At 42.4% G+C, this 27,089-nt stretch overlaps 1 protein-coding gene across 2 annotated transcripts in view; it reads left to right on the top strand.

Moving 5' to 3' along the window:
* ADGRD1 (adhesion G protein-coupled receptor D1) overlaps window positions 1–27,089 on the top strand; it is a 116,389-nt gene that overhangs the window by 12,025 nt on the left and 77,275 nt on the right. For both annotated transcript variants that reach the window (XM_082066518.1, XM_082066517.1), the window contains 8 exons: window positions 59–313; window positions 1,728–1,792; window positions 2,544–2,699; window positions 4,863–4,922; window positions 5,611–5,728; window positions 6,610–6,720; window positions 8,011–8,086; window positions 11,019–11,160. In XM_082066518.1, coding sequence (XP_081922644.1) covers window positions 59–313; window positions 1,728–1,792; window positions 2,544–2,699; window positions 4,863–4,922; window positions 5,611–5,728; window positions 6,610–6,720; window positions 8,011–8,086; window positions 11,019–11,160 — 983 coding nt within the window. The remainder of the gene's footprint in view (window positions 1–58; window positions 314–1,727; window positions 1,793–2,543; window positions 2,700–4,862; window positions 4,923–5,610; window positions 5,729–6,609; window positions 6,721–8,010; window positions 8,087–11,018; window positions 11,161–27,089) is intronic.

Genomic DNA, 27,089 nt, shown 5'->3' with positions numbered 1-27,089 from the left:
GAAAGTCTCTAAATGGAATTGATTCATGGATTTTGCTGTGACTTGTAATGTTCTGCAGGTCCTTATTGGACTCATATTCTCTTTACTTGGAAATCAAGAGAAGGACTGAAAGTCTACGTGAACGGGACCCTGAACACCACTGATCCAGACGGGAAGGTTTTCTATGATTACGGAGACCCCAGTGCGAATCTGCTGACGGGGACTGAGGGGGATCAAACCAAGCGCTACGTGAATGGGGCGTTTGATGAATTCATCATATGGGAACGGGCCCTCACCCCCAATGAGATCGAGCAGTACTTTACCGCTGCTATCGGTGAGTACCTGCACGCTGGCATCATTCATCCTCTGGAAAGATGCTGACTTAAATGCTCGGTGTGTAGGATTTGCGTTCATTGTACGCCTTTCAGCTATTGCATGTGATTTTTAGAGGCAGGAAAAGTCAGATATGAATGTCACTGAAGTGCTCAGCTGTCTTTGGATGGGCAGTCTTTCTATCCTGGGCTCTAGCTCCTTAAAAGTGTCATTAAAAATTGTCAAGACCTGAAGTATCCGGCCATTATTAGATCCCCCAGGATCAAGAGAAGAGGAGCAATAATTAGGCTTGAGGCAGACCAGTATTAAAGTCTGACTGGATTTCTGACTTGTACTCTGTGTAACCTGGAGCCAGGGCACTCAGTGTATTCCAGCAGCTGTGGGTAATAATGGTTATCTCTCCGCTTCCTGGAACGATAAAGACTTATTAACTCATGTTTGCTTGTGATCTAAAAAACCCCCAAAGATATCAGCTGAAATGTGATAGAGGAGACAAAGAATCAAGATTAGAACAAAGACTTAGGAGACTGGCTGGTAAATCCTGTTAGTTGTTCTGTGGATCTGTGCAATGAACTTTCCAGTACAAGAAAGGCTGTTGCTATTAAGTGCTTGTGTGTGAGCAGCAATTAGGAAACATCCATCTCAGAATAAAGCTCTGGGGCATCGGGAACATTTGGCTTTGCTGGCAGTTTCTCTGCTTTTCTTGCTCTTCCTCGGTTATTGGGAGCTCAAGCAGTTACACCCATCGCTCTTGTGCTTTAAAACTCACGGGAACCGTTTTCACAACAGAAACCATTTGACTAACAGAATTTGCAATGCATGCCTGGAGGTGCAAATGTTTGTGACTTCCAGCTTTGATAACTGCAATCAAATACACACAAAATAGATTTTATCAGCCAAGAAAATATAAACTAGTTCATGTAGAACTGACATCACTGAAAAAGAAAACCCTCCATCTGGTATATAATGAAGCAGTCGATTTGCTTTGGCACACAAATAATAGCAATTGTGCTCAGGTTATTTATTTTAAAACGTTTTTATTTTAAACAATGATTCCTATGAAAGTCTTCAAAAATGGAGAGAGCGCGGAGATGTCAGGAGAAGAGCCGGAGAAGGAAGAGGGATGATGGTGTTTTAATGTACAGTTGTCCTTTTTTTCAGATATAACACTTGAGATTTCCTGTTTGCAAACAAAGGATTCATTATAAGTGTCTAAGGCTAAATTGCAAGGCTCATCTATATAAAAACGATGAGTAAAATTGATGACTCAGTAAATGAAATGCTTTAAACAAGCCTGTTTAGCTACGGCACTGAAGATAAATGCGCAGAACAGCAAGTATCTGACTATCAGTTAGAAGAGATTCAACCTGCAGTAGGAATATCAGATTTGTTAACGCTCTCCTTTATTTCCCCAGGTGTGCAGGTTTTGTTTTCGTCGACCCTCCCGTGGTCTGTGATGACGAGCACCACGAGCCCTGCGGTAGGACTGTCCTCCCGACTCCTCTGGAATGGCAGGATACGTGTATAGATCAGTTACAGACCCCCCGCATTCACCATTCTCTTTAGTAGCGCTTATTTTAGTGCCCCAATTATAAACATTTTCAGATGAGGAGAACCTCGAGCTGCTATGGGAAGAAGGGAGCACCACAGAACTGTTATGTAGGACAGATAAAGGGGATTCATTGGGACATAGAAATATTCTCTATATTAAAAAAAAAAAAAGGAGGAAAAAACTTCAGAAACTTCTGAAATATCTCAATGAACTTTGAAGATGTAGGACATTCGAAAACATTTTGCTAATTTTTCCTCTTAGTTCCTTTAAAATTAGAAAAATATATCCCACTACAATAATAAAATCAGTTTTTGTCTCTTCAGTAAATGCTTAATGAAAAAGATTTAAATGAAATCAAGTTGTCATATGGAGAATACATACAATTAGCTGTAACCAACCTACACGCGATTAGCAGGACAGTGAAAGTCCAGTGGAACAGGTCCCTGCGGTGTTAATGTTCTGTTCGTTTCCTGTGTGTTCACGAGCACTTTCAGGAGACCGTGGCCACCAGGACCCGGGTGGCTCATGAAAACCCACAGCTGTGCCTGTTTATTGTTTATCCTCTATTTGCATGTTTTCCCTTTCCCTTGGCTCGTGTGCAACCGTGTCCGCTACGCCTCAGACTCCCAATAGATAACGGCTGGTGTTCGGAGCGATTTCTGATGTGTGTGTCCTGTAGGTCTCTACGAACGCCTACCGGCCCATCATCACCAACCTGACCGAGGAGCGGGGGAACTTCCACTCCCCGCACGTCATGCTGGGCTACCTGGAGAACGTGTCCCTCAGCCTGCCCAACAGCTCCCTGTCGGAAAGCACGGCGCTCAGCCTCGCTGAGGTGGGTGTCCCACAGCTCCTCCACAAGCTGGGACCTCAACTGCAAAATATACACGTGATAAAAGCAGTAGCTGTTTTAGGAAGAAGCAGAACGTGAGCTTCAAGCAGAGAAAATAGCTTAAGGGTCTCTTTAGTCCTTGGGGGCATTATTTAATGTATAAATTGTAAATGTCTGGAATCGTGGCCACACGTCAAAAATAATGATTTATTTGAGCAGGAAACAGAGGAGTAGGAAATTTCTTTTTTTTGTCAGCTGTAAGTGTATTCAATAAAGAATATATAATTCTGGAAAAACAAACAGCATCTGTCTGCGTGGCCCAGCTGATCCAAAATACAGCAGACTGGACAGTTTTGTGTCAGGAGCGGGATGTAAAGACCCCGTGGTCAGTGAGAGCAGCAGATGGAGCCACGTGTGGGCTGGGAGCAGCCGGAGCGGGTGCGGGCAGAGCTGCAGCTGCGGGCTGAGCTTGGCCTGTGTTATCTCTGAGATTCACACCTGCATTAGTGGGTTAAAGTTCTCGGTTCTCTGGGTGCCGAACCTTCCGTTGGCATTTATTGCTCCGGCAGCGCGAGTTGTGCGTCTCCTCCAGCTCCCTCCTGCAGGTTGTGCGTTATTCCTGCAGCAGTTTGCGGTGGCAGGAGCGTAGACATATCACAAATCCCCACTGAAACTGGTTCGTGGAAAGACCAGGTCCAAAGCTTAATGGAGTAACGTGTTTTTAAGCTAATCCACAATGCAGAAAAAAATAAAAATAGAAACGAGGTGTTTCCTGCAGTCTGAGCTGAGGACGGGCCGTCATATTCTGCTGACATAAAGTCAGCCTTCTGTAAAACCATGGGCATCTAATTCCCTGATTCCAGCAGGCTGGAAAGCTGTTATTACAGTGATCAGCCCTGGCCTCCCCGGTGATTGTTCCTCTAAGCCCGCAGGTAATACCAGGGTGACAAGGATTATTTACTCAGACAAAGAATATAAATAAATGCTTCTGAAAATGACGGGGACAGCAATTGACAGTTTCTGTTAAAAGCTTAGCATTTGCAAACTGTGGAGCTTGGATTTCATGGGTCACAGTTTAATATGTAGCAAAAACCCTTCTAAAAAGCTCTAATACTTCGTTTCCTTTGTTTTGCTGAAAATATTGTGGGTTATAAATTGAAAAAGGCACATCATCCTGTCAGATATTGTACCTGCTTCCCACATCATTTCAGTTGCCATTTTTCTGCTCACTCGTGCAATATGATGCTGCTTTGTGTGCCATGAAAGTGATTTGCAGACAGAAATGTGGGACATGATTATCTTTAGTGAAGCTATTTTGGGAGGTAAATGCAAGAGAGTCCTGCTCGTACACGCTGCCGCTGTCATTCGGCTGATTGATGGTCGGGCTTCGTATTGTCTGCGGTTAATTCCCCAAAGACAGGCCCTGAGCACGCGTGCTGGTTGCTGTGAAGTTGTCTCTGTCCTGATTGTCATATGCCTCACAGGACAAGAAAATTTGATTTAAATGATAATGCAATAAACTTTCTGATTACTGACACGTGTTTATATTGCATTGCTTCTGACAAATGTGACTTGTTTTCTGTTGTAATGCTGCTCTGCTCAGTGGCTCCAGCACTCCTGCTTTGCCCCCCTTTTCAGTGGCCTAACACAACCTTTTGGGGTAATTCAGGAGTGATGCTGGAAAGAGACACTCGCTGAATGTGAACAGTGCCCACCGTGATAGATCTTGCCCTCAAAATCAACCTTTATGTGCAGCCATTATACAGACAGCAAACTGTGCAAGTGATGGCACCCAGATATTTATCTAGTGCCATTGAAATATCAGGTCATTTAAGACTCAAAGAGATATTAATGTCATACAAGTAAAGATAAAATGGGATAATAAGGTCACTTTAGTCTTAGTTCCAGTGTTGGCACCTCAGCTCTGGTACAATGTTTGCACTTTGGGAGTTTCACAGAGGTGTTACTTTTAATAAATTGTTACTTTAAGATGTCACCATAAAGAACATGATGAAGGTGCTGCCAGGCGGAGATGAATCCGTGACTTGAATTAGAATGGGCTTGTCGTCTTAAACTGAACCTAGGAAAATCCCAGCCTTGGATCCTTATCGCGAGACGTAGCTGATTAATAAACAATCCAATAATATAGTTTTATTTATCTTTTAGGCATTTTTAAAAGTTATTGAAGACTTTCTGTTATTGCTCAACTGGATCGATGTACCGGAGGTAAGGCAGATGGGCTTAGATGTGTAGGTTACTTTGGTTGCATAATTTCACATGGGTAGTAATGAAACTGCTTGTCTCTGTTATTCTTGTTGGCACTTTTTGCCAGTATGACTTACCTCTCTTTCATCTGCCACTTTCATATTTTCAGTAAAGACCCACAAGCAAAACAATTGTCATTTTCTTTTTTAATGTGTCTTTGAGGGTTAAAACAAGGGAACTTTATATTGAAAGTTTATATTTGCTTTGTAGATTGACATATAGACACCTAGAAAGTAGCTTTATACTGGGGCCCATTTTCATAAAGATGAAAGGAGGCCAGACTGCAGTGTCTCACGTTCCACAAGCAATCTGATACCACTCTTTCCACATTGTCAAAATAATCTGCTCAGTTCTTGGCCTCGTTCTGCTGAATGCTGAGTATAAATGACTGTCAAAGGCTGATGGGGGCAGATGGTCATTTGGAGACATTCTATAAAACACACTATTTCATCAGGTCAGGCTCTGGGTGGCATCAATTTGTGTAACGTTTTATCTACTACCTGTGGAAAAGGTTGTGGCGACAGTCACAATTTGCCTTTGGACGGCTGAGTGATGATTCACACAGGAATTTAACGTGGCACCTCGGCATTTTGGGCTGCGATCTGCAATTTCCTTGGTTGTAGAGCTTTCTCTTCTTTTCTTCCACCAGAGCGCTCATATATTTGGAAGTTTAATTCAAACTATTGACAGTGTGATGGCCCATATGACGTGCAACCTGGAAGAAAACTCATTGCCTTTAACCGTGGAGGGCATGTCATCCGTGGCAGGTACGATTTAGCAGACGTGTTCTCTCTGGACTGTCTGTGTGTCCTCAATGTCTCTGTGCTTGCAGCCCCTCCTTTGCCAACACGAAGGAGGAAATCAAAGCAGAGAGTCTTCTGGTTTGAATATTCTGTTTTGAATGGCGTGTTTCAGGTGTAGAAAGGTGACTGTGCGAGTAGTCCGGGTAATCAGCTCTGACCGTGCTTGAACTTCCTTGAGGTTATTTGGGGAGAGATTTAGAATATGGATTCTAGGAAATGAATCTAGTTATACTAACAGGCAGTTGAAGAGCTTAGAGCTCTTTTGCAGCACTTCAAAGCTGCCCATGTCTGGATGCTACAAAACCTTAACTTTGCAAGGTTTTTGCAATAAATTGTAAATAATAGGAATTGTTCTGACCTTTTAGGAGAATCACATTTTCCTGCTGTTTAGCATCCGAGAACTGTAATTTCATCTGTGTCTCTGGGTGCCACAGGTAGCGAAGGTAATTTATCTGCTCTGCCTTGTTGAGACCTGTGTGAGGGGGCAAAGAACACGAGCACTCACCACTACCGTTAATTATTGCACGTACTCTTTGGCCACTGGTGTTCTCCAACGGAGTTAATGCCCTCAATGGCAGCGGAAGAGCGTTATCAATCTGCTCTGCCTGCCCTGGTGAGCTCGGTATTGGAGTGTGGGTGAAGTGATCCATGGGATATTAACAGTACGTGTACAGAGTCAGATATAAAAGGCAATTTTATACTTGGGGAATTTACTGTATTTTCTGCAAACATCTGGTGGTTTACGTTCGAGACGTGCCGTAGCTATTAGGGCGGTCTAGTCAAATAGCCAAGTTGGTTGTAGAGGCTATTGATTTTATCGTATTTTTGTTTGGCTTATCGCACAGATTACAGCTTGGTCAAAATGCATCCTCAGACTCTGAATTTGTCCCATTATCGATTTCCATCTCGAGGACACAGTTATATTTCCATCCCCAGTGAAGCTTTTCATGAAAAAGGTAAGGAAAAATTTAAAGGGAAGAGCAAAGTCATGCCAACAGGGTATCTAAAAACGATTTTGCTCGAGAACAGGTTTTGGTTTGCTTTCTTTTTCCAAGTAACCAATTTGATTGCTGTTGAGAATACTGACTGTAAAGAGGCAGCAGTTGCCCTGTCACACTAATGAATGATTGATGTGGTAGGATTTTCATGCTACTTGAATTAATCTTGAAAAATACAGCTGGGCCACAGAGACTGAAGCCATTTAATTTGGACATCTTTTTACATCAGAGCAGCTGTAATTTCATAAATTATTTTTAATAATCTGAACGAGTTATTTCAAGAAATTCCAGGATGTCAGATCAGGTCTTACTTATCCCTTCATGCAGAATCACACTTCAAATTTTGTATGAAATTAAAGTATAAAATGGCAGGTTAAAGCAACAGCAGCTACAGAAACAAGATTTAAACTACAGACCAGGCAAAAACCCACAGAGCTCAGAAATCCATATCTATGCTAAAATTTTAATAATCTCAAAAGCAAGGTGTGACACAAATATGAAACTCTAGTCAAGAGTCCAAAAGAACGATGTTTGGAGTTAATTATCTATGTTTTAATCAGGGTTTGCAGGAAACTATTTACAAAAACATTTACCCGCATAATCAGATTTCTGGAAGTCTGATCCATGTGCCCTGAATTCCAGCCCACAGTCAGTCTCTGGGCTAACCTAATAATTCATTAGTCCGTTGACACTATAAATACCTGGAACCCAGCAAAAAGGGCAGTAAAAGACACCTGTGTGCCTGAGACTTACAAAACATGTGTCTGTCTCTTCACTCAAACGCTGGAGAACCCATAAATACTTGGAATGCACCCAGCAAAGGGACACCCAGCGTGGAGATCAGCACCGCGTTTGAGCTCCATAACCTGCGTTACTGATGGTGGTGGCGAAGTAGCCTTGAGATTGCTGTGAAGACATTGAGAGGTTGACTCGGGGATGTCGTGCAACCCTTTCTAGTGCTATGTGTGGGGATTGAAAATGGTCAACTGATTACTTAAACAACTTATTTTGGAAGTAGAGTTGTGCAGGGCAGGCATCCTTCTATTTTATTTTGATATCTATCTCCTGTGCTGTACTGCGAGATGTTCGTACTTCTTCACTTAAGAGAATAGTCAGAATTCTGCTAAACCAAAGACATGGAAGTTGACAGAAATCCAGGCTCCTAATTACCATGGCATTTCAGGTCTAGGAGAGAAGCGTCTCCCGTGTACACTGTTCTGAGGAATGACCCCTGTTCCCTTTTTGCAGCTTGGATCACCATCGTCGGCCTGCTTTACCATAACATGCATTATTTCTTCCATAATATCAACCCTATGGATACAAAGTAAGTACCTCAGACTTCTCATGCTGTAACAGCTTGTTTATTACCTTAGTGATACACCTTTATAACAGTCGTGTCATTATCAACTGTAAATAAATTACGAGCCATAACCCTGATTCTGCAATATTGAAGACATGTAGTCATTAACTAGAGAGAGATTAAAGCTTACATTAGATGTTTTATGCTTTGGTAAAATAGATTCGTGGAGCGACGTGTTTGTCTTTTTTTGTCTTCTCCTTGCATTCATCAGATCTGGTATTAGAATGTCATCATTTTAATCTGTCTCATAAAATGAAATTACATCTTTTCTCCTGACATATATAAAGATAAAGCTTGCACTTAAATGGAACAAGTAAGAAAACATCACATCCCTCTTTAGATAAAATCTGAATCCTAATCCTAGAAACCTGTAAAGGTAACTTTATAACAGGAGACCAGGCAATGCTTTAAAGACCTTTTGTTTTATACGCCGCGTCAATGAAATCATTAGCAGATAAGATAAAGTAAATGCAGAGCTGTATACCTCTCGGAAATACAGTTCCTGGGGGAATTTTGCAATGCCGTTCATGTAAATCATTACACTTTCCTTCTAAGCTAGTGTGACTTCATGTATTTGATCTTCACTGGGGTACTTAGATTAGTTTAAACTCTCTCTTCATCTTTTCCAACCTGTGACTTTTCGCTGTGCTGTTTGACAGCAGGAGGAAAGATGTGGCATCTTGACAGGGGTTCCCGTTCTTTCCATGCGGTTACAAGGGGGGTCGCGACCATGGGAACTCATTGGTGAAGTTCAGGGGAAAGAACCCTGGCTTAGGATCCCATTGATCACACCGAGATAATCACACAGCTATTGCTAAATGGCATTTTTAAATGGAGTAGCAAGCCGTGCTGCTGTTTATCCCGCATGCTCTCAACAAAAGGGCACTTAGCAGCTGGCTGTAAAGGAACCATGTCGTTAGTGTGCGTTATTCCTTACTGACACAGAGAAATACAGGCAATAATTTATGACTGCTTATGTTTTTCAAGCAGGAGGATCAGTGCAATTTATTAAGATAAAAAGCTCAGCTTCCTAAAGAGAGGAAAAGAACTAATATGGTCTTGACTTCAGTCAAAGTTTAGCAAACACAATATGGTTAAGGATGCTGCATATCCAAACACTGTATTCTAATGCCTTGTCATCGAGCTCCTGGGGCTCTGATATAGCAAAATAAAACAGTTATATCACCTTTGTGCACATTCTCTGGATGTCATGGAATATGACAACCTGGAGACCCATTTCTGTTCCACCGAGCTGTAGGAATGTACTTGTATGACTCTGGAGAAGGAAGGATCCGGCCCTATGGTGATGTTAAAGAGAAGCACAAAGACACTGGAGAACAAACACCTCTGAGATTTGACCTATTAGAGAGCAGAATAGGGGAAAGGGACCTGGGGGTCCTGGGGACAGCAGGGTGACCATGAGCCAGCACTGGGCCCTTGTGGCCAGGAAGCCAATGGTACCGGGGGTGGGTTAGAAAGGGGTGGTTCTCCTGCCCCTCTGCTCTGCCCTGGGGAGACCAGGATGAGCTTTCAAGGTCCCTTCCAATCCCTAACATTGTGTGATTCTGTGATTTCCATAATTAATCCAAACCACTTGAACTGTTTGCAGTCCATAATGCACTACAGAATCATGTCTATGAAATTCTAGATGCAGATCGGTCCAAAACAGCATCTAAAATCCCAGTCACGCAGGGAATGCCAGCTTAGTGATTTTTTCCTCTGTGGAATCAGGCCCCAGGTATTCAAAAAAACCTTTTGAAAACAAGTCTGCACTTCTGCTTGGTTTTCATTTTTTGTGCTGTGCTATTTTAACTTTGCAGCTTATATTTCAGTGCAATAACAAGGCTTTCCCAGAGTAGTTTGTTTTAAAGACTTTCTTTTATGTTCTTTCTAGCCCTGTGCTACTTGAGCACCTGTAATTTGAAGCCTGTCTATTTTCTTCTTAAGGGCAACTCTCTTTTTTGCTTTTGCGGTGGAAAGCTCAAACCCAACCTCTTGGAGCTTTTGTGCTGCACAGACAGATGGCTCCTATTTCCAGCCTGCATAAATAGCAGCTTCTCAGGGGAGTCGCTTTTGATTCTTTACAAAACAAAAATCAAAGCAAAAAAAGGTTTTGAGCCCAGTTCTGCTCCTGCTCGTAAAGTCTGTGTAAAGCTGTAGGAATCCCACTGAATGACAACAGGATCCTGCACAGTCTGTTACTGATAGTGAAAAATGTTACGGTACAGCCAAATGGATCTGAGTTACTCCTGAATGTGTGAAAATGTCAAAGTCATAACTTTGAGCTGAGAGCAGAAATAAAAGGGTTGTTATGTATCGCAAAATTAATTCAGCTGAGGAAAGAAAGTATTACCTGGGCTAACGAGATGTTTAGTCAGGCTCAGCTCTGTGTGTTGTGATCTGACTCACTCTTAACAGACCTAAGTGGACATAATCAATTTTTTTTCGAAATAAAGCTATGAATTGCTTCTAAATATAGTCCTGCATAGATGTCTATATGCATCATTTATGTGTCTTACACACTGATATGCATGTTTAATTAGACAGCCTGAAATCCCTGCGAGTTTGCTCCTCGTTTAGGTTCCTTTGCTTTGTTAGGTTATTTTTAGATCACTTACTTTGTTGTATTTTCTCTGATTATCTAAAGCACTTTCAGTCGGGTGTAAACCTTTGCAAGAGGAGCAGAATGAAGGACGCTTAGAATCTCCCAATGTCCAAAGCTGTTCCCTATAGTTTGTAGCTGTTGCTTCTAGTCCTGTAGGATCTTTTGGGGCCAGCTCTTGCTCCCCTACAGAAATCAGTTGATTTGAATTGAAAAAGCAGGTCCTGCGTTCCTCTTGTGGATGAACTAAATTTTGGTTGTTCTCCTTCCTTAACGTCTTTGTTTCTTTCGCAGGATTGCTGAAGCTGCTGCCCACAAAGGTTACATGATCTCAGCGACCAGTTTCCTTATCTCCATCAAGGTGGAACCTCTGCCCAGGCTGTCTCACAATCTCTCAGGATCTCCCCTGATCACCATCCAGCTCACCCACAGACTGGTAGGTGAAATGGAAGCTGCCCATTGAGGCCATTGTAGGGCTGCCCAGAACTTCACCACTTCTTTGTATTTCTCTTCTAATTTCTGTGGGAATTTTTAGGAGCAGGTGGCATTTGTAACTACAATATTATATTTTTCCAATCACTACGCTTCAATGATTTCTGTTTCCATCGCTGCAAAAAGGCTGATTAGTGCACGTGTTGAACAAGGTGAAGTGACAATATAGCTTCAGGCCTTTCCGTATGTATTATTTATGGATGTGTTTGTGCAGTCTGCAATAGGCCGGTATGGATTACTGCTTTCTCCTTAAAGCTGCCAAAAACAAGAATTCACTTCTTTCTTTTGCGTTTGGTCTTAATCCACATTGATATAATTGAGGTGTTTTGAATGTTCTCATGAATAAACGGAGAGAAATAACTCCTCCAAGGGCAGATACGACATGATGGGCAGAGCATTTCCGGGTAGCAGTGGGGCAGGTTCAGGTCACTGTAGCGTGAACTGTCCTCTCTAGAGAGCAGAGCGTTCTGGGGCTGAGAAACAAGAAACAGGACCACCCGAGAAAACCTGAAGTTTTATTCAAACCGATCAGTTTTGGTAAGACATTCCAGTTTCACCAAATTAGCGTATTCCAGCAGGAAACTGCAAAAAATACCTGGTTTTGTTTGATCTGGGAGATGAAGGCGTCTCTGCCTTGTTGGTGGAATAGAGAAGAGCCGAGTTCAAACCCGGAGGTGCTGGCGTGAGGCGGCCTCTGTGACCCACTGGCAGCATCGAGTGCAAATGGGAGAGAGAGATTGCAACTCTTAAATGTTTCCTAGAAAACATCTCCCGTATTCTTCTGAATATTTTATCATGTATTTTTTTTCCTTCAACAGCTATTTTCAAGCCATTTTATCGTCTTCCTTTGGGGCTTCTGATAAAAATGGAGTAGGCTACAGAAAACAAATATGTGGAAAGAGCCTAAGGCATAGAAATGAAAAGTGTTGTTTTGCTGACAGTTTTTCAAGCTAAGGACTCTCCTGAATGTCCCCAGTTGCCTCTTAGAGGCACTTGTGAAGACTGTGTTTTGTGTGGATCATTTATATAATATACTTTGCTTTATTTATTTGGGTCCCTTCTCATGCTTGTGTCTGATGGTTTACTAGCAGGCTGTTAGACAAGCCTGGGTGTTTTTTCTTTGCGCCTGTTGATTTTAATGGTGAAAATTGTGACTTGTTTTCAGTGTTTGGGGTCTCTGTGTAGTGTGGTTTGTGGTGTGTGTGTTTATTTATTTAAACGTTGCTTTTTAACATCCTTGTAGGAAATAGGGAAACTTACACCGTTGTGTTAACAGCTTTGGAAAAGCAGCTCAGTGCTGTCCGCCCTCTGAAACCAGCACCGGTCCTTTCTATCATATGACGTATTATTCCACTCTCTGTCATTTAGTTCAATATCCTCCCTACTCTAAAAGTAGAGTTTGAAAAGTTAAAGATTCTGGCTGCAAGATCACTGTTTTAAAGCACTTACTTTATTTTAAAGAATAACAGCAAAGCTATTTATGTAAGTTTATGATTGAATATAATGACAAAACCACAAGCATAAAATGTGGCTTAGAAACCTGTTTCATCCATTAAAATACTGTTTGCTTGTTGTAGTAATGGGAGAAACATTTGAAGTGGATACCAATGTCATTCTTAGAGCTGCCTGTTTGTTCCACATGATGCTCTCAGTTTAACAGAGCAAAGTGTAATAAGAACAGGTGAAAAATAACAAGGTGTGCTGGTTTGGGTGGAAATGGGTTAATTGCTCGGCTGGGGTTTTCCTTTGGGCAGCCCAGGGTGGGCAGAGCTGCTCTGTCTCAGCTCTGGTCCCACCATAGAAAAGCACTGGGAGTTCCTGCAGGTCTGGGAGACAGAGATGAGGTTAGGGAACATTTTCATTGAGCTTTTAAAGAGGCAATGGGACTTTTGCTTCTAAAAGGCACTTGGTCATCATCTTTTGTCTGGCCAGCAGTGTACAATATCCTGAGGTTTGTTTAACATCGTTACTGATAGGAAAATGGGACGACAGAAGAACCCGTTCCCATTTGTACACAAATATTAGCACAACCATGAGAGAGGCGAATCAATGCGGAGCCAATTTATTTTTATGGTGAGTTAAGTGTTGACTAATTTATATATTGATCAAGGAAAAACCATGTCTTTTGCTCACATCTACAGAACAAAGGTATAATCCTTCACTGGATGGACTTTGCCAGAAAAACTGGAACAAGATACAATTAAAACTTTGACTCTTTGGGTGTACCACAAATAGGCAAAAGAAAAAAAAAATAAGGCTTGTACTTTAAATCTTTGTTATAAAGAATACAGAAAATCCATTGAGTTCAAATGAGAAATGAACATAGTTACAGCTAATTTTCTTGCTCCTGGGCAACCTTAGAATACCCATAGTTATTGTGATGATATACAGCATCTCTGAAAATACAGCAATAGTTCTGTATTGTTAATGTTATTAACAGAAACATCCCAGGACTTTTCTCATGGGAATCCATTCTAAAAGCCTGGAAAGGTGCACGAACAAAAAATATAGATTTTCATTAAGTGTATTGAACATTGCCTGTTGTGAGAATCAGGATTGCATTGTATTAAGCTGTAATTCATAGGAGGTTTCATTTCCATGTCAGAACAGACTTAATCCTTGGGAGGCAGAGTTATTTCCTTGTGTTATCACTTATCTGTCCTGAAACAAGCCCTGAATTGACAATTCTTGTTAACGAGCCCTTTGCCTTTGAGGTGGATCCGGGAGCAGGAGCGAGGGCACCAGCAAGCAGCTGGATGGTTTTTGAAGTGTAGAAGTAAAGTTTGCTGTCAATTTTAAGTTTAGTTGCTGACTTTAATTTTTTGGATATGTGGGTCATTTTTACATGCCAGCTTCCACTTAGTATCTATGAAATTACCTCTTGCCTAAAGAAAATAACCAGTGGTGGCTGGAATCAGCGGTTGTCAATCTGCTTTTCCTCGTTCAGGTTTCCCTGGGGAGTAACAGCGCGTCAGCAGCTGGGGGCCCGTTCATACCGAGCAGCAAACCTCGACAAAATCTTGCTGACTTATAAACCCAGAAATGAATTCCACAGTTATCCTGTTTTACAGAATTGGTGGCATTTTGTGCTGCTTCCCACTTGGCCTTTGATTGGACATTTGTCACAGGAGGAGAAGAGAAAATCACAGGGTTTCTATTTGACATGATCAAACCTGGTGCAGTGATGTGGGGTTCTGTCCCAGTGGTAAAAGTAATTTTTAAATTCTATTTAATTCCTCTTGTTTAAGCTCCTCATCAGTGACCACATCCCCAAAGCATCCCTGAATGTGGTGATGTCTTACTGCAGGAATTCCAGCTGCTTGTGCTACATTTAATGAACTGTCAGGGTTTCTGCTATAAAAAAATGCGTTCTGTGCATAATGTTAGTACAAGTATATACATATTTAAATGTTATGAATAAAATTTCCTGCAGAGATGAAGTAGCCAACATTCAGATCTTAGTAACTTTGTTTAAAATTATAAACAGAAAAGCATAACATAGGTCTGCAGACATTCCAACCCGCCTGGACACCTTCCTGTGCAACCTCAGCTGGGTGTTCCTGCTCCATGGGGGATTGCACTGGATGAGCTTTCCAGGGCCCTTCAACCCCTGACATTGTGTGATTCTGTGATCCCCACTGAGCGTGGATCCTGTAGAACCTCCCTTGATGAGGTCAAGCTGGTTTGAAGTGGCAGAAATAAACTGGAGCATTTGAAATAGCATAAAGCTGGATTTAGATTCAAAATGCCTAAATTATTATTATTATTATTTTTTTTTTTTAAAAAAAAAGGTCAGAAATAGTTTTGCTGACTGAGAATTTCAAATTCACTGGAGTCAGATGCTTGGAGAGAGTATGTTTTCAAGGCTGTAAAGAGATAGATTTCATATCAGTTTGATTACAATCCGTGGTAGAACTGCTGAGTCCCGTGGGCTTTCAGCCCTCCCTCATTCTAAGTTGCATATTGGAGGTTACACCCATCAGAGGCTCCTGGGCGAGGGAGTTCAGGGTGGGTTTGTGGAACTGAAGGAGTTTAATTTGGGACAATAAGGCTTGGAAAGGTGTCTTGTACTTTTTTGTTCTGGTGATAAAGCAGTGGGCGCTTTCCAAATGGAATGAATTTATGGTTAGTAGGAAGAGGAATTGCAAAATTCTACAAGTCTGCTTAATGCAAATTGATTATTTATTGCCCTTTAAATATGCACAATTTCTGCTGGAAAATGCTGTGATTATTGCCTTGGGCCACTGAATGGGAAAGCTGGAATATGATGCACATCCAGAGTGGGCTCCTCATAAGCAGAATAGAAAAGTGGGGATGGTTGAGGGGGAGATACCAGTTAGTTATACAACTTAATAGAGGCAAAGATTATTCTCTGCCGCTGGTGATTTGTACCATTAGTACAGAAGAAATTGCCCAGAATTTGGGAGTCTGCTCTTTTTATTACACTCCTGAATTGCTGGATTTAACCGGTGATGGAAAAATAAGGCACCTGCTCAGCATTGCTGGGATCTGCCTTTGCCTTTCCAGGGCGGCGTTTCTTCTAAAGAAAACCAGTCTCCTGCAATTGCGCTAATTACAGGGCAGCAGCGTGGCGAAGCGTGGGCTCTGTTACAGCACCATCCCCGCTCTGGAACAATGCTTGCATTTACTTCACACAATACGAATAAAAACGTTTGGCTTAGCAAACGGTGATAATTTTAGCTCAGAAATAGCAGAGGAGTCAGACTTCAGAGAAATCTGTGCGTGCTCAAATTTCAGGTTTAGCTGGTTCTCCTTCCCAATGCTGGTTACACCAGGCGCTGCCACTCGATTCCCTCTGCTTTGCAGCACAGCTGATAATGGTATTAAGCTGATAATAATGTTAAAAGAAACTTGTTTTTCCAGCAGAAAATGTGCAGCTGCTGAGGAGGGATTTTCCTTTCTTTCCTCACCTTCCTCCTCTGCAGGACCCGCCATCAATCTCAGTCATCTGGAGCTGGTCAAGCTGTCATTTCATGACTAATATACACCTTAAACTAGAGACTGTGCTCCAGATCAAGGCGGGTTCACACGAGAAACACTTGGTGTGACAACCGGGGCATCACGGTGTAGGAGGGAGAGCGAATAATGTAGCAACGTTTTTACAGGGATTACTCATGCGATTTGAATGGAGCCCGTTGCCAAGTGCTTGGCTCAAGTTGGGTGTTTGATAGTGCTAAACAAGGAGAGATATGCGAAAATCATGAACAGACAGAGCCCATGAATACATGAAATAGAAAGAAGTGCAGAAAGTGATGTCTCAAAGGTACCGATATTTTTAGTAGAAATCTTTTGGTTGATTTCAGAGGAAGAACCAGATTAGTATTTCCAGTATTGGTTAAAATTGGGTTTAGTTAGAGCAAGTCTAATCTGGTCAACTGTCAATTATTTTTTTTTGGCTTGCTGCATCTGTATCTATATTATCTGTATCTATCCTAATTTAGTCATCTTATAGTCTGATATTTATGTATTTGTGTATGCTTAATGTTAATACTAAACTCCATATTGCTGAAAAACAGACTGGGCCAGATAATGTGAGGCTTTAACTAAGCCTGAGTATTTTGATAGAAGGAAGATGTAATTCTCCCATCCTAGAACCAAACCACTCCTCTTATTTCTATTCTATACGGTGCACGGGAGGAAGAATTCTGGGGTTCGGCTGATGAAATGTGCTTTGACGGCTCATGTCGGGATGAGGGTGGAGTTAATCCCCAGATGCACAGTTGATTATCTAGTGAAAAACGTTTAGTCACCAGCTTTTAGTCCAGTGCAAGTCATCAACTTCTTTATTTTGCATTCATGCTAATCAAAGAGCTGTGAAATCAATTAATCCTGTATGGTGTGACTGAATCTTCGTTCGGTGTGACGGTGTAATAACTGCTGATATTACCAACATTTTGGAGATTCTGCTGTGCATTGTGGGTGAACAGGAGGAAGGGCAGAGGATGGGTCCAGTGTCAGAGCATTGCAGAGTTTGTTATACCCTGTATTATTGGGTGGTACAAAAAGCCTCCATAAGTTCTAATATTTTTGCAATGTTCCCATGCTCAGGGGACACCTTCCTTTCATAGTCTCTCTGAGGCTATAAAGCAGAGAATCTCTGAACTGAATGCTCAAGGAGATTTCTAATATATAAAGTCACAAGGGAAAATAATATCCCGTGCCACTTAAGGAATGGGTTGGTCCGTGTTAAGCTGCGTGTGAATGATGATGCTCTTTGGCAACAATTTTTACAATAGACTTTATTAGCCTAAAAATATTTTAAACCATTTCAATAGCCATCATTTCGGGAGCGCTGCTGTCTGTATTTTTTCATCCCTTGCTTCCCGTTGTGATAATTGATGTCAAATACAACTGGAATAGCCAGCAAGGGGATGAAATTGAGGAAGCACCAGACACACCAGGGAATTTGGTTTTCCTGAGTGATGTTTGTAATTATTCAGCTACACTGATGAAATCGTGCTGGTTTCCACTCGTTATGAGGGACGACAATTCTACCCTCAACAAGCTGCAGAATTTCAGATGTGTGAGAGGTTTTGGTTGGTTTTTGGTTCCTCTCCACTCTCCCCAATAAGAATTTGGCTCAATTTTTAGCATGTGGCAGACAAATGCTGGTTCTTCTTTTAGGAGTATTACTTAAAGGCTTTCAGAACTTTCTTTGTCAAGAAAGTTAGCCTTGCAATGTAATGCCATTAATTATGCACTTCAACTAATTAAAACAGCTGGAAGAGTATTGGATTTTTATTCTAATCTCTGATTTCTGAGTTTTGCTTTCTATACAATGGTTGTGTTGTGATTCATACAAAGTTTTTCCCCTAGATTTATGTGTTAAAGTCCTGATTTCCATTGACTTCAATATATGAAGCTGTTGTGATGATCTGTTTTCTAGTCCAATGGTTTTGTTTGTTCTTGCTCAAACTGGGGAGAAAACATGGTTATATAAACTGGATAAACATCTAATGGGAGCAGGTCCTCAGCAGGAGTTCACATAAGTTAATATAATGATGGCACTTTGTAGTAACCGAGGGCATCTCCAGGAAAGACAGTGTCGGATTCAGCCATAGCGGCCCCCAGAATATTATTGCACAGCCTTTGGACTTCCAAAAACTGCTAAAATTTGCAAAAATGTGACTATTGCAAACCTGCTGAACGCTGCCAGTAAATACGTGTTCCGGGCTGTTATTTCAGACTGTCGGATCAAAGCTTTGGAACTTCAACCTGACTCTTAAAGTGCGTTTTCCTGGTGAATGGCAGAGCACACTGAGAGCCGAGCTCTGGACGTTCCCTTTCTTGGCCCTGTGGACGCAGCACCGGGTCCCCTGGAACTGTCACCAAGGGGCGGTGGCAGCTTCGCACATTTCTCCTTTGCAAAGCAGTTGGGCTTTATGTGCATCCCTCCAAGGAGCACAAATATTTACACTGAAAACCTGCCAAGAGTCAGACAAAGTGTTAGTGGGGGTCAAAGAGATGTGGGCGAAGCAAGAAAATCATCCAGGGAATAATTTATTATAGCAGAAGAAAATACGGCACGAGCACCATTTCTGTTTCAGAGAAGCGTCACTTTGCTCTTGGGAACAGTTGCCAGTGTGAGACAAATGGGCAGAAATTCAGCGTCCAGGGCCCGGTTCTCTCAGACCCTGTCTGAGCGCCGTCAGCTCGTTCCCTGCATGGCTCAGCGTGGGGCCAGCTTCGCTTCTCACCTCTCGGGTCAAAGCTTTTACTGAGTGCGGCTCAGAGAGATGCTCAAGGCCCATTTATTACTGAATTTGCAGCCAAAGTGGCAGGAGCAATGAAGGCGCAAACGCAACGGGCTGTGTTCCTGCACAGCTCTGTGTCTGACCAGGAGATCCCCACCCTCAAATCCGAACTAAATGTAGATAGTTTGTCTAACAGGGATTATTTTTGGGGGCTTGTTTTCCTCTGTAGATTTCTCTTTAGTATTAAAATGCAGAGGAAGGAGAGCAGCGTGGGGCTGGCCGGCTGGGAGGGGGACGTGGGGTGCTGTGCACAAATCATTCAGGATGAAAGTCCCGCACGGTCCCGTGGGGGGAACAAGCTCCCTATACATGTGTTATTAAGCCTGATTATTCACTTTAAGAAATAACCTCACACTTATCCAACCACCTTGGAGCACGTGATGTCTTGTGGAGTCTCCTTCTCTGCAGACATTCCAACCGCCTGGACACCTTCCTGTGTAACCTCAGCTGGGTGTTCCTGCTCCATGGGGGGATTGCACTGGATGAGCTTTCCAGGGCCCTTCCAACCCCTCACACTCTGGGATTCTGTGATTTAATGCTAGCGGAGTTAATTAGCTTCTGAATCATACAATAGTAAGCCAAAATGTCAGAGGTGTATTTCTTGCCCTTCACACTGGATGAAGAGCAAACCAAACTCTTACTGGACTTTCATTCACTGCTATTCCAGTGGGTCCACATCGCAATTCAGAGATGTATGGGGCTAGATCTGTAAAAGTATTTGGATATCCAGTTACCCACTATTTGAATGAAGCTTGCACCTTGTTTGCATTTGAAGACCTGGGTCAAGATGTGTTTGAGTAAGAGTTTTTTGTATTTTAACATCCTGTATAATTGACATCTCCAGGTTTGCTCACCAGCACAGATTTCCTGTACAGTTCACTACAGATATTATTAATTCTTCCAGGAGATGATCCATCTCATGCCAAAGTACCTGCTTAAAATGTATTGGCTGAATTACTCCTATTTGTCTCCACTGATACGAAGGGAAGCTGGAGGGATAATCATCTAGATTTGCTCAGCTAAAACCCATCCTTTGTGTCTTAATTGGCTGCAAGATTAAGCAGATCAGCACTCCCAGGGAAGGTCCCTGCTGTGGGCAATGTGGGGAGGTGGGCAACAGAGACACATTAAGGAATTAGAGGTACCACTTGTGCTTGGTAAGGACTGTACAGATGAGATACGGAGATTTATATTTGTAATGACTGAAATTTGGATTACTTGCTGAGAAAAACTTGCCTCATTTTGGATTTTCTGTAGCGTGCAGCATTTAAGCCTAATGAATGCATTTGGAGAGAGAGAAAACAAGTTAAAAGGGAAGGTACTGAGACTATAAAAGTCCTTTATTTTTTTCTCATTCCTTCTTGCATGGCTGAACCAGGTTTTATACGTTTTGATGACACCACAAATGGTGTTCAGCCCAGAGCTATGGAGCCCTGAAAATAAAAATGTGTCTTGGAACTACTGATGGATCACTGACAAGGCTGGAGCTTCCAAACTAACGGGGGATGCTGACGAGCCCTGCATACAGATTAATTGTTTCAGTCTGAGCTGCAGTCTTTCTAATTTGTCGGACAGAATTCTTCACAAGACATTGCCTCGTAGCACTGGCTTTCTGATCAGGAGATGAAGACTCATCATCTAGCTGTAGTTTGCGCTAAGTTACAGGATCCAAAACTTGGTCTGACTTCAGCTGCAGGAGTTCTGGCGAATGGCTCAAGGCTTGAATGCTCTGTTTTCCCCAAAGTAAAGGAGCAGGGAGGAACTGCTGTGCCTAACTCTGGATTCCATGTTTGTGGAGCTGAAATATATGACCTGATGAAAATTTAAGTATCTTATTTAAGAACAAAGTATACTTATGTATATTCAAGTATACTCTGTTTAATTTATTCCAAGCTTGAAAGCAAGGCAAAACTAACTGCAGCTTTCATATCTACTGATGGAAATGAGCATTACATTTTTGCTCTTGTTGGCAGCAAGACAAATGCTGTCAAGACGTTGTCCGCGCTGCAGTTGCCGTCTGATCAATATGTGATGTGAGAGCTTTGTGCTCTGCCCTCTGGGTGGGTCCACCCGGGACACTGGGATGGAGGATGCGCGGGGCATTGCCCATCAGCTCCCCCGGAGCAGAGAGGGGGCTCTGGCTGCCGTCCTCGCTGACGTGCGCATCAGTAATTTATACCACAGTGATCATACGTTGCGGTGCCAGTAACTTTTTATAACGCTCATAAAATTCCTTATTCCTGTGGGGAAACATTCTTCCAGCGCGGGCAGTGAAATGATTGCTTTCAGATGGTGGTGTGGACTTGTACATTGATGTGTTGCCAACTATGTATAAGGTGACCAGATTTTCTAGGCACCGAGCCAAGGCGAGGTAGTTTGGAGATGTGGGAGGAGGAGGAACATAGACCCCACCTGGGATATCATCAAACCTCAGCCAGGCCAGGAGTCCCCTCTCCTTTCTCACACCTACACCTACTCTGGCGTATCTTCAAAGTCAGGTACTAAACAACCGTAGCGAGTGGTCATCACAACCTGCTGTGTTATTGCATTTAAAGTCACTGTGGTTTATAATTTAATCCTTGCCCTACATTCCTTTGGTATAATCTGTGTAAGCATTTTGCAGGGTTCGTTCTGTCCAGCTCCGGCAACCCCAGGCATTACAGAAATGTGAGCGCTGGGGCAGCGCCGAGCCGGGGGAGGAGCGCGTGTGATGGGGAGAGCTGGGCAAGGCGGGGATTTTCCTCCTGAAAATGTTATCACTGGAGATATGATATTTGAGCTGTGTTTGGTTTATTGCACACGCATCTGCTTAGCTGTTCCAATTCTGTAGTAATGATTGCCTTTAGCAAAAGACACTGGCACGGGGAACCCTTTAGTACCCTGCTCTGTTTTCTTTCTTGTTTTCTTTACGAACAGAAAGGCTCCTTTGAAGCCCTTTTTGTTTCCTAGTGTGGCAGAGTCAAACCTATTTGTGAGGACTCAGGTTTTGTGCACAGAGATGAGAGAGGCACAGGACTGCCCGCTCTTAACGTTCCATGGGCAGATGCTCCTTTGAAATTTGCTCTTATGCTCTCTTTTTTGTGATATTTCTGAGGCTTTTGTAAGCGTTTTTTCCCAACATTCTGCTAGGTGATTTCCTGTCTTTTCCATCTGAAAAATGAGCAATTGCAATAGTATTACAGTAAAATACGTTCTTATTCCTACAACTACAAACTGCAAAATAAGAAGCAATTTTAGGCTGCAAGCCTACAACTTCTTGTTTTAATTTCTACTATATAACTGGTCCGTTGAAGCGTTATGGTCTTGGCTCCAAGATCCAAACAATAACTTAATTCCTTCTGCTGGGTTTGATCAAAGATGGTGGGTGGGCTACAGTTGACTTCATGGGATTTAATTTAAGCTGGTGTGGATACACAGTTTTTGAAACTAATGGAAATAAGATCCATGAAGGAGAATTGCTGTCTATATATCAACTATATTAAAGATCATGGGATAAAGAAAGGGCTTTCGCAGTGCCACTTGAGTAGATCAATACTCAAATACTGGGACTAGTGTTCCTATTTTGTTACTATACGTATCAGTTCCTCAAATGTAAATTAAACCCAGATCTTCTGAAAGAAGTGCCTTGCCTAAAATACAGCATGAGCAGAAACAAGATGCTTTCTTGAAAGCAATAAATATCCCCAAAGGAATAACATAGGAATATTATTAAACATGTCAAAAATTTCCTGAAGATGGGGGTACTGTATTTAACATTTGTGGGTGGAAAATACAGCAGAGGTGGGAATTGGGCTGAAAACTTGGATGGGGCGATATGTTAATCCCAACTTTAGAACAATCGTGTAAAGAGGCCATGAGCCAAGTTCCATGTTAGCAGCAGAACTGCTTAAGAGACCCAACGGTCTTAATCCCATAAATTCTTGTGTGAGACAGGGGAAGATTTTCTCTGGTTGCGTGTGGCCAAAACACTGGCCGAAAGTCTTTGTTCTGTAACTATATTCTGTAAAAAGCAGAGTCTCTTCCCATCAAACCTGACAGCTGTTGCTTGAGAAGAAACAAGAGCCTCGTAAAGTCTGCCTTAGAAAAAAAGAAATGAAATGCACATGCTGAAGCAGAAAAATACCTTTAAGGTTATATCAGTTGCAAAAGAAAGGGAGGAACTCCCTCCCAGGAATGTTCTGTCTTTGTGGTGGGTGGCAGCGTGTGCTGCGTGCTCTCGAAATACGTTCTTGGAGCGGGAGGTGTAAACGCGGCGGATGAGTCAGCCCGAATCCGCTCCGCGCTCCCGCGGCTGCGGAGTCCGCTGCTGGTGCTGGGCGTTTGCCTCTATCACTGCACCATCGTGGCAGAGCAAGGCCAGCTCCCATTCTTACCTTCAGCTGCTCTAAAATTGGGGGTGTTTACCTCTAGTTTAGAGTAAAGCTCGGCTCAGACGCCGTCTTCTGAAGGGAGACCTGTTAATGGTTGTGCCTCACCTTATGTGGCCATATTACAGCTCTGATGTGACTATGTAGTCCTGAAAATTCATTGTGACCTAAAGCAGGTTGATGAAAGGATTTTGTTGTCCTTGTGTTTTATTTGTATTTTATTTTTATTTTATTTTTATTTTCTTTTTTTGTTGCCATGACCTGATACAGACTTTGCCATTGGAGGGGCTGCATAGAATTAGGTCTTTCCAATCAGTTCTGCAAAGAGACCTGGGTTGCTGGGGATGAATCCATAAAACAAAGCACTTTGTCCTGTGATATAATCCTGTCTTTATTACAGGTTTTCAGACCACCCGCTGTGGCCAGCAAGTTAGATTCTTAGCGGGTGTATTGGAACTGCAGTCAGATTGGGCTAAAACATCTGGAAATAAAAAAGGCCCCTGGATAATTACTGAATTTTAAATAGTTACCCATTCCATATTGTTCTTTGTTTTTCCACACATTTGAACTGTACTGAAAGATCATCTCAAAGGTACAAAGGATTTTAAGACTTCTGGTGGTTCAGACATTAACAGGATGTTTCCAGGATGCTCAGTCTCAGGAGGCTTTTGGTTGAATGTGGGATGGCAAGAACAATTGCAAGGTCTTTTTTAATTGGTTTAAGAAGGTCAGGGGAGGCGAGTACTTAAATACAAAGCTGGGAAAACAAGAGGGAGCATCCAGCCTGGATTATGGTGTGGAAGGATTAGTCATAAGTACTGCAGTTCTTATATGGTCTCTTAGGGTATATGAATCTCTTGACTTTCCAAATGGGCACTAAAACATCTGTTGCTTCCTTGTTTATCATCTCTATTGTTCATCCTTCAGTTCAGAAAGGAAAACAATGAGGGTAACTTTTCTCAGCCTGTTTTCAGTCTGGCCAAGTTCTGTCTTTTCCAGCCCTTGCAATGAGAGAGATTTCTCAACTTGCTTTGAGAAGGAAACCCTAAGAAGTGATGACTTCAGGATGTCACAAAAAGCCACCCTGGTGGCAGCTACTTTAATGCCTCACACTCAGACATGCACTTTACCTTCTTGGAAAATTGTTGCTGGCCCTGCTCCAAGCACTTATTGCTTGGCCTTTTTTCTCCAGATGCCGAAGAACTGACAGTTTTGTGTAATAATACAGCAATATTCACACCATTCTGGTCCACCTGCGGATGGGAGCACATCCATCATATTTCCTCTTGCTTCAGGCCAAAACTCTTACATCTACCTAGCCAGTCACTGCTTCCACTTAGCTATGAAGTATTATCATTGGGTATTTAGGCACGGGAGGGCCTGTCCGCATCTCCTGAAATGTTCCATTGTGAAGGTCAAGGGACCAAGCTCCGGGAGCTGGAGAAACCCGTTTTGAGAAGGTGGCGCTAGGGGCCCAGTGTGAGGAAAGAGTTGGGAATATTTGCTATTAGAGATGTTGGTGGTTCACTCCATCATCTCTTTGCTTGTGGCAGAACAGAATACAATCTGTTTCGTGCATTAAAGTTCCCGTTCCCAAGAGGCCTCGCTCGTTTGTTTATAAGGCAGAGCACATCTGTGGAGCGGCGCTGGCCGCGGGCAGCGTGATTTCATCAGGTGCTGGAGTTGGGCCAGATGATGGGTGCTCTTGTTTTGCAGTCAGTTTGCAACCTCCCTCCTGCCGATCAGAGAACTCGGCTCTCCCGAGCAGGGTCTGGGTTGGCTCTTTCAGGTTTCTCTTGAAATCGTTCCCGTCTGACACAACCAGCCACTTGCGCTCACATCTGCACCTGCTGCTCAGAGCGCAACAGCAAACAGGCTTCACATGAAAATACATGGAATTGCTCAGAAGAGCAATAGCCTGTCGTGTACAAAGTGTATTTGCTTCTTTACATCTCTGCGTGTGCTGTAACATTTTGGGGGGGAATGGTTTCTGGCCTTACTAACTATAAATAATTTTGTGGTATTTCTTAGAAACACGTTAGACAAATGGGTTGTTTGCTCAGGCTAGAGTAACTTGCCATGTCTAGAATACATATATGCTATTGAGAGCGTTTCCATAAAAACCTTTGCATCACAATTTTGAAGGAAATTGATGAATGATTTTGTCTTTAATGAGTTTTATCTCAGCGTACTAGGAACTTGGTTATTTGTTACTTCTGTACTGCATACCAGGATCTAGTCTGTGTCAACAATGGCAAATGTATAACATAACTTGATTCTTGAATTAGAAGGCAGAACATAGAAACAGTATCTATATAGGCAAATAGCGAGAAGATAAATGCTGAAAGTCTGTTCATAACTCCGTGTAGGATGTACACCAAATCTACAGTCTGAGTTGTCTGTCTTACTAGAATGCTTGCCTGGAACAATACTAACCCTCTTTTGTCTCACATGCACATTTGGTACCTAATTTCATACTAACAAGAAGAGATTCCACCCTTGGAATGCAAACTAAATGAACTCAGCAGTTATTGTCTCACATCCTCATTGGGCATAGCAGAGACTTACACGGTCGGGAGGATGAAGGGGCAATTCTATTGGAGGAGAATTCCTGGGGAACATTTAAATAAGCAAGATAATTCAGGAGAAATGGGGAATATTGTGATCAGTCCCTGCTGTCAAGAAAGGACTAGGTTGATTAACTATGAGATGGATCAATATATTCAATGCCATCTGTATAAAATTACAAGATGGATGGGACTGAATGAGTAGAATGGAAAATGAAACCCAGTAAGGCGCAGCAGCTGCACAAGGCCAGAGCTTTGTGAAAAGGTAGATAATAAAGAGAGGTGTATGTGGAGCACTGCACTCCACTCATCACTGCTTGTATTTCTGTTTGGAGATTGCAGATATCAGCAGCTTTGAATGTATTCACCTTTCTGTTCCCTCTTAAGCAGGCTGAAATCTGTATGTGTGCCTTCCTTTAGAGGCAAATAGGATATTTAAGGTGTCATCCCAGAAATGAAAAGCAGGTGTAAGGTGTTTGAAGGCATCAAAATGAAAGCTAAAAATTTGCTGTTTGCCAAATGCATAAAAGAAACGATCAAGATTAAATGGTTATTTGAGGAGTAAAATAACTTAAGACTTTATGAAAAGAGCTGGCTGTCAGATGGGATGAGCCGGGTGTGTTGGAAGCTGGGAAGAACTCGTCCCTGTGCAAGGCGCACGGAACAGCGGCGGCTGCTTTTGGTGACCCACGAGATCAGGTAAAGGCGCGTGGAATGTGCCCTTAGAAAGCTCTTCTAGAAATGAAGAGCTGGTGAGAAACCTCATGTAGAAGATAGAGTTGGGCTGCTTCTTCCTATGGGTAAATCCAGTTTATTTTAAAGTGTTTTCCTGGGGTTGGTTTTGCCTGATCCTCTGTAGTTTAATGGAGATGAATTCATAAACTGCTTTCAAATATGACTTAAAAGAAGAGCAAAGAATAATTACTGAGAATATTCTGGAGCCCATCAATGTTCTTTTCTGTTTGTATCATCTGTCCCCGCAGTGTCCTGCTATTCCTCCAGCAGAGTTGCTTTGCATCTTCTCTTATGAATACTTCAATTAATAGCCAGCGTTGCTTCAATGGCATAGCAGAGTATTATTTTTAAATGGCATTTTCTTATTGTCTTCGGTGCTTGTTTCATCAGAAATGAGTCACGTCAACTGTTATTTTGCGGGCAGAGTTC

The sequence above is a fragment of the Streptopelia decaocto genome, assembly GCF_964273445.1.
Source record: "Streptopelia decaocto genome assembly, chromosome: 15".
Classification (NCBI taxonomy): domain Eukaryota; kingdom Metazoa; phylum Chordata; class Aves; order Columbiformes; family Columbidae; genus Streptopelia; species Streptopelia decaocto.
This window is presented reverse-complemented; position numbering and strand designations above follow the sequence as displayed.